The 11456-nt window shown below is 34.6% G+C and overlaps 1 protein-coding gene across 1 annotated transcript in view; it reads left to right on the top strand.

Annotated features, from left to right (window-relative positions):
• Positions 1–7670, top strand: part of LOC149776598 (tubulin gamma-1 chain) — a 33355-nt gene extending 25685 nt beyond the window's left edge. The window contains exons 12-13 of the mRNA XM_089941082.1: positions 2401–2592; positions 5607–7670. Coding sequence (XP_089797208.1) covers positions 2401–2592; positions 5607–5633 — 219 coding nt within the window. The 3' untranslated portion in view covers positions 5634–7670. The remainder of the gene's footprint in view (positions 1–2400; positions 2593–5606) is intronic.
• The last annotated feature ends 3786 nt before the right edge of the window (positions 7671–11456 follow it).

Genomic DNA, 11456 nt, shown 5'->3' on the forward strand with positions numbered 1-11456 from the left:
TGTAACAGTCAAACAAATCAGCCCCAGATTTCACCACCACAACTTACAATTTAAGTTTCTACTTAAGACATCTGTTTGGTTGATATTAAATCATATTTAAATTTCCACCAATCAGATTTCATGATTTTTTTGGATTTTAGTCCTTAGTATAGGTTCAGGTTAAAATTCTGTTTATGTAATCCAGGCCAGGCTTGAAGAAAATAAAATCATGAATCTATCATGGTGTTTTCGTCTCAGCTAATTAAGAATGATCTTTTAAGTGTAAAGTCCTTTGTGTTTGACAGACCAGTGGACTAGGTCACTATTGAAGTGTTTACAGTCACTTTAAATTATATTTTAATTTTAAATTCACTTTGGAAGGAACGCTTGTGATTTTGTAATATATCTGCTTGATTTTAAGTAGGGGTGAAATGATATATTGACACCTCGATACTTTTGCTGAAACAATACACATATACACATTGATACAAGAGACGAAAAATAACTACAAAATGATACTTACCATATGTATGTTATTTTAGTCTTCAGTAGTCATGACAAATTATTAGTTGCCTTGTTATTCTGCAAAATTATAATCCATCTGAAACGGCATTTGCAAATATAGGCACTCATATTTATAACTAAAAATGAAACATTATTTGAGAATACCCACTTGCCATCTACAAGTTAACACTGACATGGTTCGTAATCTGACCCCCCCCCCCATTCCATGCTTATTATTTTAACTGAGAAGTATGTTAAGCATATAATTTACATATCAAACATGTTCCACATGTTTAATGAAGTACTTTACTCATCATTTAATAACCACTTTCACATGGAGTTTCTACTTTGAATAGTATCTTTTCTCCTTTGATTTGAAAGCCATGATACCAGTGTGTTGTATGTTGAAATATGGGACATTGAATTCTCATTTGTGGTTATTGATTGTTCTGCTTCAGGTTAAAAAGATAACCATCAATCAAAAATCAATGTAGCTTATGATCTGCATACAACTGGCAGAGCAGCAGAGAGACTTAAGGGGAAAGTCAAAGAATATGTCAAGTACTAAAGCGGAGATGCTGTCAGGGTGTGCCACTGCATGAATTGTGCAACATTTGTACAAACTTGGGTGCTTGTTCTGTAAATGAATTGTAACATAGGTTTATATAACGGGAGAAGAAAAATTACATTTTTTTTTTTCTACTCTAACATCTGTCTAGTGGAATCAGAGTTTTAGTTGTGTTCAATTTAATTAGGAGGATATATTTTATTAAATTCATTGGAATTACAAAGTGCTCCTTCAATTTAGGATTTATTGTGGAATTATTGTAAAATCAATCAAGGACATTTTGGATTGTATCATTGTGATACATCAAGACTCGGCACATTAACACCATTCCAGGTTATTGGTACATCAGCACTTTCAAGATTGGAATTCATTCAGGATACCAGTTGATTTCATTTGGAATTCTGTATACTTCTGCACTTGTGATAGGACATTTTCGGACTATTTAGGCCTTACATAAGTTCTTTTTTTTAAATTTTCACTTTGTAGTCTTGGTAAATAAATTATTTGTTGACTTTTACAAAACTTCTTGGTTTTTGCTCTTTTCTGATACTTAGTTTAAGACCATCATTGATCCAGTTGGGCTTTTTTATTTTTCCAAAGTGTAACTCTGACTCACTGATGACAAGCCACCCCTTCAGATGGCTCTCACCTGCAACATAAACTTGACTTATAGGAGGGTTAAAGAGGAATTGTCCTTTTGTATTTGTGACAAGGGAGAAGAGGGTTGATTTATAGTGGAGTTGACTTTTAAGTGAGCATATACAGCTCCATCCCTTTTTACTTCTCATTTTGGTGGATTGCGGTATGTGACATGATTGAAAAAAATGATTGTCTGGACAGGCTGAAAGAGCATGTAGCATGGCTTGTAGTCATCATATATCTCTTTACTGTCCATCTATAGTTGATGTTTTTTCTTCTTCTCCAAAATCATGTTCTGGGTGGATTCCATAGGAGTAATATGGCTTCCATAGCAACCTGTTTTTAACTTCTCCAGAATAGCTGAGCTGATACTGGATCAGTCATAGTAGTAATGTTTCTTAGTGTGTTCTTTTTCAGAATTTTGTCTAGTGTGGCTCTCATTGTAGTGATGTAACCTTTGAAGCAGGGTGGGTGAAAACCCTGTATCTTAGAGCATGGCCTCACATCCATTGTGTGTAGTCCACTGGTTTTCTTGCTATCCTGATATGGATGTGTTTCTATCAAAGCACATGCCTTATTGCATTTTGGGTGAATAACATGACACCCACTTGGGCCTTTTGTTATAATTATATAACAAGGCAGATATTTTTTAAATGAGGCTAAAGTTGCTATTGACTTATTTTGCTAATAGTTTTGACATATAACTTCAGTTGTTTGACAGAACATTGCGTCAGTATGACAAACTGAGGAAACGTGAAGCATTCATGGATCAGTTCAAGAAAGAGGCTGTATTTAAAGACAATCTTGATGAGTTTGACAATTCCCGAGAAGTGTTACAGCAGCTTGTTGATGAGTATGGAGCAGCAACACGGCCAGATTACTTGACCTGGGGTACACAGCAAGTAAGAATTTACTTATAATAATAATAAGATGTTAATAAGCCTTGAAATCAACATTTATCTAGATGTATGTTAATTGAAATAATATTAACATTATGCTATTTTTTGTATCCCTCAACATATGCAGAACGATCAGGAAGAAATGGATATATGCAGACAGAAAATTAAATTAACTTTGTAGGTCAATCATGTTTATAGCATTTACCATTTTTTCTACCCATATGCAAGGAATTTTGAAGTATGGAATACAATAAATAAAATTACATCCACATAAGCAAAAACAATTTAAAATATTTTAGTATGTTTCTTCTTGTGTTGCACAAAAAGACCAAGTGAATTTCCATATATGACCATCATTGAGAATACCTGAAAATTATAATATATATAAAAACTCTTTGAATTAAAAGTGTGATTATCCTAATATGCACAAACTGTATTATTTATACTATTATCTTTCTATTAAATCATTTGTTACCCAATGGAAAGGAAACAGCATACTTAATGAATGGGTTATGTTGCAGTGGCACTAAGAAGGATAAACATGGAACACTTAGGACATTTTTAACTGATTATACATATTAAAGTTCCATATCCTGGATTATATAGAAAATGTCTTATATTACCGTTCAGGATACTTTAAGTCACTTTATGCCATTACAGTCAAAGAATGTGAAAGATTTAGGATGACATTTCACCAGTTGACCTGTTGCCACTTCAAACCAATTAGTGAGTGTAAATGAGACACCTTTAGGCATTGCTTACATCTGCCTTTTTCCTATCACAAGCTGCTTGTGGCAATAATGAATTGATTATGATAAGTATTTACAATTTTTGCAATGATTTATTGATTTCTCGATTGATACAGGTAAAAAAAAGTCAGTGGGAGCCTTGTAATTCTGACTGTCATTATGCAGAACATCTAAATGGATGAATTAGATTTATTCCTTTCTTGAAACATAGACAAAACTTCGATGGCTAAAGACTTTTTTGTGGTCGCGTATACTATCAGCATGTTAGTTTGCATAAAAGTATGTAAAAAAGCATGTCCTTTCAATGGCTTGAAGAAATAAAAGGAATTGAAATATATGTGAAATGAAAAGTTTCTAGAATATGCATGGAGGAACCCCATGCTGCATTATTTTAAAGTTTGAAAATTTATACTTTAATGTTGGCTTGTCCCAAAAACAATGATTTATCGTCTCAGTCTTTCAGATGCTTGAGTAACTACTTTCTCATTGGGCTTAAGGAAGGGTGGGGATATAAAAATGTTATAATATTGAAATACAAAAGCAATGGTTTCAGATAATTATTGTCCGACATATTAAGCATGCATTTACATGTTTATATTAACAGATATCACTGATCAAAATTCCGTCTGACGAACACAGTATAACTTTAAAATTATTATGTACAACAGTATACTTATAAACAGTTATTATTTATGATTTTGTTATTAGTTTTTCATTTATTAACTTCCAAGGCAGCATGAACATAAGCCAGATAAAATGAATAAGGATATGATTATATACTAAATACATTAGGATCTTTTGGAGTGAATTTGTACATGAATAAGTAATTGAGCAGCTCTAAAATGGATTTTTATTATTTTCTGAAATAACACACTTAGATAATTACTATGCGAACTTGAACTACAAGTATTATCTACTGCAGTATAATTTCCGCAACTTTGAAAATTTTCAATTTTGAGAATAATACAAATCATTTTCCATAAACATTTCACGTCAGCTGAAATATATTTGTTTGCCAAATACCACATGTTTGTTGGAGGTTAGCAGGGCATCATGTCACATTATTTGGTAGGCAGGGCAATCTGTCATCTCGCATAAGGTCAGTTAAAATGCCAGATATTCCAGAAAATAGCATAAAAATCTAACTAAATCTTGCTAATATCAGGTTTGCTTACTAATACATTTAGAATGGCATTGAGCCATTAGGAGACCAAAGATGTCTTTTACCCATGATTTCCACTAGTGCTCAGCATTTCACAACTTTTTTTCCCTTCATGCTCCACATGGTAATTTTTTACATGCCTGAGTTATGTGTACAATATGATCCTCATTTGTTTGCCAAATGTTTATTTACAAGAACAAAAAACAACTCTTTTTGTATCATGTCATGTCATTTAACCAGTATGAAGCTATTTGCACTCTGCGATGTACACATGATGATAACTCTAAGAAGGACTAGATGTATATAATCTTTTAGTAATGTTTAGCTTATATAGACAAGAAGTCAATGAAAATCGAAAAGTAATCGTAGATCAAATTCTTTGATGCATCTGCGCCAATTGGATTAATAATGTGTATAATAATGGCTGTGCAAAAATATCACTCTTTATGCCAGAAATGATATATCTGACCACCACATGGTATAAACTTATGAAACTTTCATGTACTGGACACCTGGGGCAGAAAATGTTGTTTATGTAACGATGGCCATTTTAAAGAAGTTTGATTCAAACAAGAAGCACTCATGTAGCATTGTTTAAAGACGAGTCCAGTTTTTGGAGGTTTGGGTTAAGAAAGTTCCACTTTACATGAAAGCAAGATCTCTGACCATACTGATTATGTGGGACACATTTTTGTACGAGGTGAAGTTCTGTTTGCTTGGCAGAAATTGTTACTCTTTATCAAGCTGTATACTTGAACAGGTTTTAATCAAGCTTGACATGTATACTTTTGTCACCAAGCTAGTCAGTGAGATTAATTACATGGATATCAATACATGTTAATAAACCAGATGAGACTTGGCCACTTTGGCTTTTATCTGTTGTAAGATGATTATTCCTTGCTCTTCCCCCTCAAAATACACTTAGATACACAGTCTTTCATTTTCTTTTGTTTTCTTCTCTTCCTCCCATCTTTCTCAGCACACACATGCACACAAGTAATTTCTTTCATGATTCATATCATAAACACATTTGATTACTTCTGTCTTATGTCTGTGTCATTATTCTTTGTTATGTACATATTTTGAAGTAATGATTATCATTCCAGGCCAGTGCATCTGCAGAAAGGTCTTGAGAAAAATCAAAAGGCTGTCAGTGATCAAACAACTTTGCCTACGTTGGCGACATGGAATCTCATTCACAGGCCCTTCTGTGTTGGCTATAATTTATTCTCAATGCAGAGAAACTGGAAAGGATAATTTAATCCAAAGTAATTATATATAACATTTGTTAATGTGAAAAAAGAATTAGCCTCTTCACAAAACAGTGACTCAAACTTGAAACCCTATTCTTTGAAACAATACTTTAAATCTTTGCATGAATGTTTCATTTAGAAGGAAAAAAGAAACAGACTTGGAATTTCTGTTTTCTATAATAGCTGTGATACCAATTATTTCTGGTTTCAGATTTGAAAGTTTCATAAACCGTAAAGAAAATTTCAGGACCTGATAAGAATTTGAGTTATTCACATTCACGGTGTTTTTATTTTCAAGTTGGAGAGTGAGAATAGTGAAGAAAGAAAAGTATATTAGTATAAATTATTTTTATACTCACCACACATTTTGTTAAAGGACATTTGCTGGTATTAGTATCGTTAGATACTCATCAATTTCAACATAACACATGTTTTGCTAGTATGCTGGAATCGTGATTAATCAGACAATTACGAAAGCGGGTCAGACTGTAGATTTACTCATTGAAATAGCTCTGTCTGCAACTGCTATTTACTGCAATAAAAGTCGTTCATTTTATCTTATTTAAGGTAATTATGGATTTGTAGCATCACACAGATTATGAATAATACTAATCAAAGTATACTGAGAATATCTTTTTGTGTGGGTATCAATTTCTGTTGTTTTTTGTGTGCAAAAACAAAAGAATGACAGTGGGTAGTGGTTTACTTAAATTTATGGTTTGGGGGTGGTGGGTATCTGATTCTTTGAACAAAAGGACATTTGTTACTTGGGCTTTATAGTAACCACAAAATCCGTCAAAAATGTTCTCGTATGAAAAAAAGTAACTTCACCCAATCTCTTGTTATAAGTGTAATTACACAAAAGAGCCAGAATAATTTTTGCATGCATATACCAATGATCCAGCTATTAAATTCTGAAATGGTGTTGAAATTACAAAACCTTTAGAACAGATCCAGATTGTTCTGAAATGGTACATTAATGAACATTTATTGTTGTAACTCCTACGGAGCCCCAGGTGGCTGCGTATTCTAAGGCACTAGTGTTTATAGATCACTGACATCACCTCTGTTGGTATGGATAAGAGTCTTGGACTTAACCAACATTGGTATGTGAGAAGGCTAACCAATAGCTTCCCATGTGTTGGTGGTTCTTTCTAGGTTTTTCTCTTACTCTTCCTCTACCAAGTATACTGGCCACCAATTATAGCCTATCATGTGATGAAAAATGGCATTAAACTCATACCAATCAACCAACCTAACTCCTTAGGAAACAAGATGTACATTTGGACATTTAACAGAAGTTGGATAAATGAGTTTTGGTTTTGTTTAATCTGAACTTTTGGAGGATATTCATCTGGAAGAATTCGGTTAGGATAAAACAGTATGTATGATTGAAGTTCTGATAAGTGTCGAGTTTTGATAAACAAGTTTTGCTTATACTAAATCTGCACCTTCAGATGACAAGCATGTTAATGACCCAAATGAATAAAGTTAGGTTAAACAAGGTTCTACCATACAGTAAAACATCCTTAGTGGAGAGAAAGAAAAATGTATTTAATGGAAAATTCAAACTGATTATGAAAGCACAGGATGAAAACTCCTTCTGTTGGACAATTAAATCCTATACGAAGGTGGAATCTATTTTCCATAAGCTTTCTGCAAAGATAAAATTAAAAGCCACTATTCCTACTGTTAGTATGCAGTGGAAGTTCTTGTTAGTTTACTTCACAACACTATTTCTTGGATATGAACTTATTAAAATGGCTTAGGAAACAGTTTTATGTCAATGTTTCTTGAAAGAATATATCTTGCTAAATTTTAAATAGATGAAAATCATGAGGAAGGATGTAGAAAAATAATTATACACATTACTTTGTTTTCTTTATTTATATTAAAGATTTGCCACAATTCTAAAAACCTTTCTCTTGTTAATCCTACACTACACTTACATTAATTTTCAAAGAGGTCATCTATCTGCCTATAGATTTGCTAACTGCCTTAGCCACAGCCTTTTAGATTGAACTTTCTATAAATCTATTTGGGCAAGAGACACTACTTAATGCAACCAGGAGTCCAGGGTGACTGAGTGGGCCAAGGCACCCGCCTTTACAGGTCACTGTGTTCAAGTCCCAGGTTTGGTCAATGTCAGATGCAAGACATCTTATCAGTACCTTTCAGTTGGTCGGTGGTTCCTCTTGGGTTTTCACTGTTTCTTTCTCCACCAGATATATTGGCCGCCATGTATTGTGATGGCAAATGGCTTTAAACCCATCAAACTATGAACTTAATGTAAGCTATTATCGATGGTGATATTGTATGTAAATTTATAATATTCAGTCAATTACTAACTGTAAACAAGTGATGATAAACTCTAAGCCATCTGGAAAGAGTTGTGTCCATCAATTTTTGCTGCCACCCTTTGATTCCGGACACAAGTCAGTTTGGAAAATGGGCAACTGAATGAGATTATATGGTTTCAGAATTGTCTTTGCAGTAAACAGTGTATACATCCGTATGTACTTTAATCTGTTGTTACTTAACAAGAAAAACGATCAAGTGGATGAGTAGATATTGTACATTTATTTCATAGACAAATCGATACGTCACTTAATTGAAATTGTAGATCCATTATTAATGATAGAATTTTCAACAGCAGAAAGACTAGTAAGCATCGCCATTATTGCTGCTCCCATCTTAGCTGCCGCCACAGCTCCAGCTACTATAAATATAACGTCTTTAGTTAGTACCACGCTGGATGCTCCATTTGTTATTGATACACTTCACTGATATTTCCTTATTGATTTATGTTTAATATTTATAAATACTAGTATTTACCCGTCTTTTACCTCATATATATAACTGCTTCTACTGTTGATATAATACAATCATTGCCACCGCCCATCATCATCCATAGCAGCAGCAGCAACAACAATGACAAAAAACCGAACACTTCTACCAGAAGACTAATATTGGCCGTGTGCTGTTACTTGAAATATAAGATGCCTGCTGTGGCCTTAAACCAGCCTGTACTTAAAGAGTCACAAAAATAAACAAGCAATCGTCATGGATTTTTGGCTTCTCATGACAAGATTCTTGTTTGATTTCCATGTCACAGTGTCCAGTCCGCTCTGTCAAGCTATACAACAGGCAGTGTATAGGAAAGCTCGGGGATTTGAAGCTCGTGCGAGTTCGAGCTCGAGCTCGATAATTTTTTCGAGCTTGAGTAGTACGAAAAATAATTTTCTTTATAATTTATTTAAACATCATTCTTGTTAATATAATAGTATTTCAAAAAGACAAGAGCATGCAGAGATTTATCCGATAACTTTGATCGCAATTTTGTACAGAAATTAGTAGCAACTGAAAATGCTCTTTCTGAATCAACTGAAGTCGGTTTGATTGTACTGATGGCATCTGATAATCGCCTCAAATTTTCAGTCAGTTCACCATTACTTTTTGACAAGGAAAATTCTTGGCGTAATTTCTTAAATCGATCGGTTTGAAGAGATCCCTGAGTGCTAGAAGCTTCCAATATAGAAATCTAAGTTCATCTTCAAGTGAGAGCTCGTTATGGTTAATTGTTATTTTCTCATCATGTGCTTCTTCATTTGCAGTATTTGCCGATGGAAATAGCCGCTTCATCAAATTTGTCGCTAATTCAATAGAAGTTTTGGATGGAACATTATCCAAATGGTGCAGAGAAATCATAAGATCCATAAGTTGTTGATTAACTCTACCGTCAATGTAATGATCAATATTTTCTAAAAGAGTATGACTGATCTCTGTTCCTTGTGCAGACAATTTTTCCCTCATGAAGCTAATATCAACATAAGCGGTTCTCAGAGAAGCTTTTGTTTCGCTCATAGTATTAAGAGTAACCTCAACCGGTTTCAACGCCAAAACTATGGATTTCAGTAATTCTATGTTCAAATTAGTTAAGAGATGCTCGGATCCGATTTCACTCAGTACTTCATTGGTGACATCGTATAATTTAATAAAGATTTCTAGCATTTTTAGCATGGAATTCCATCTAGTTTTGCAGTTGAGGGACAGTTGTTCTTTGTTTAAATTTTTCTGAGCTTTAAACGCATCCAATTGTATGACAGCCTTTGAAAAATTTAACGATTTCTCTCAGTGTTTATATTTTCCTTCCATGATTCGCTTTGTATCTCAACTTCAGCACTCAATTCATCGTCGCTTTCATCGAAATCATCAGTCTGTCCAGTTTCTTCGCGTGAGAAAACTGAAATTCCTTCACCTGGGCAATTTCTCTGTAAAAAGTTTTTGTAACACCCAAATGCAATCCGTGATCAAGGCAGGCTTGATACAGAGCAGGCGATATTTCTCCGAACTTGATCATGACAAATGCTCCATCACCGGTAGAGGCAACAATGTTCTGTTTGAATGAGACACCAAAAAAATTAAGATGTTCCTCAACGAGCTCGTTCATTCTTTCAGCATTACAACTTCCGTAAATTCTGACAAGACCAAGACTGATACATTTTGACGAGACCGTATGAAGGTTGATGTTGAGAAATCGACTTTTTCCGATACTTGCCCATTCGTCCAATGATATTGAAAATCTCTGATTCTGAGAGTTCTTTCTTAATGTCCTGTATGACTTGTTGCTTCACTTTTTCTTCAAAATCGCGAATAAGGGCCATCACCGATCTTTCATCAGCAGGTAGCTTCATTCTTCTTAATGACAGCGATTGACGAATAAATTCTGAATGAGTGATTTTCCGAATCGAGAATCCATCGACTGCAGCGAGTTTCGAGACTATTTCTTCCAGTGAAGTTTTGACAACAAAGTTATCCATTGTTCTCATTTTCTTCGGCTCTATTTCAGACTCATCCTTGTTCACGTCAATATGATGAATGCTAAGCAGATGTCGACTCATTGTTAAAGTGTTTCCTTGTGGACATGAAATTGTCTGCTTACATTCATTGCAAGCTGCGAAATTATCCTTTTCGCGCTTGTTAAAATAAGTCCAAACAGCTGATTTCTTATTTTTTGACATCGCTACTGCTTTAGAAATAAAATATAAGTAAAAATTAACAAACAAAGAGCAGATACAATATGAAAAATCGCTGATAACCGCATTGTTAAAGTGTTTCCTTGTGGACATGAAATTGTCTGCTTACATTCATTGCAAGCTGCGAAATTATCCTTTTCGCGCTTGTTAAAGTAAGTCCAAAAAGCTGATTATTTTTTGACATCGCTAATGCTTTAGAAATAAAATATAAGTAAAAATTAACAAACAAAGAGTAGATACAATATGAAAAATCGCTGATAACACGTTTATGTTGTTTGAACTGTTCAAAAATCAGTTTAAAAGAAATCCCTCGGGCGTCAGTTGTGCGCCTACTGCCCCTCCGGCACCACTCATCGTCAGGCCAAACGCTTGAGAAGTTCACTGGTTCTCTCGCTTGCAGAAGTTGAAAAACCCCTTCTCCCCTTTCAGCCGCAATCATAATAGTCGGAATTATTATCTTGGGAGCCCCCAGCGATGACCGTTGCAAGGCAACGACCGCCCACTGGTCGACAAACACATGGGGAAGCGTAGGCCGTGGGAATCTGTAAAGCCGCTCATTCCCCCAGTCAATTATCGCACGGGTTTATCCGGTCCGATAATATCAAAAAGCGGAGAATTTTTCTAGGCGTAAGCTCGAAGCTCGTCGAGCTTCGACCTCGAGCTTCGA

This window comes from Sinohyriopsis cumingii, chromosome 18 (genome assembly GCF_028554795.1).
Source record: "Sinohyriopsis cumingii isolate HCF-2022 chromosome 18, ASM2855479v2, whole genome shotgun sequence".
NCBI classification, from domain to species: Eukaryota; Metazoa; Mollusca; class Bivalvia; order Unionida; family Unionidae; genus Sinohyriopsis; species Sinohyriopsis cumingii.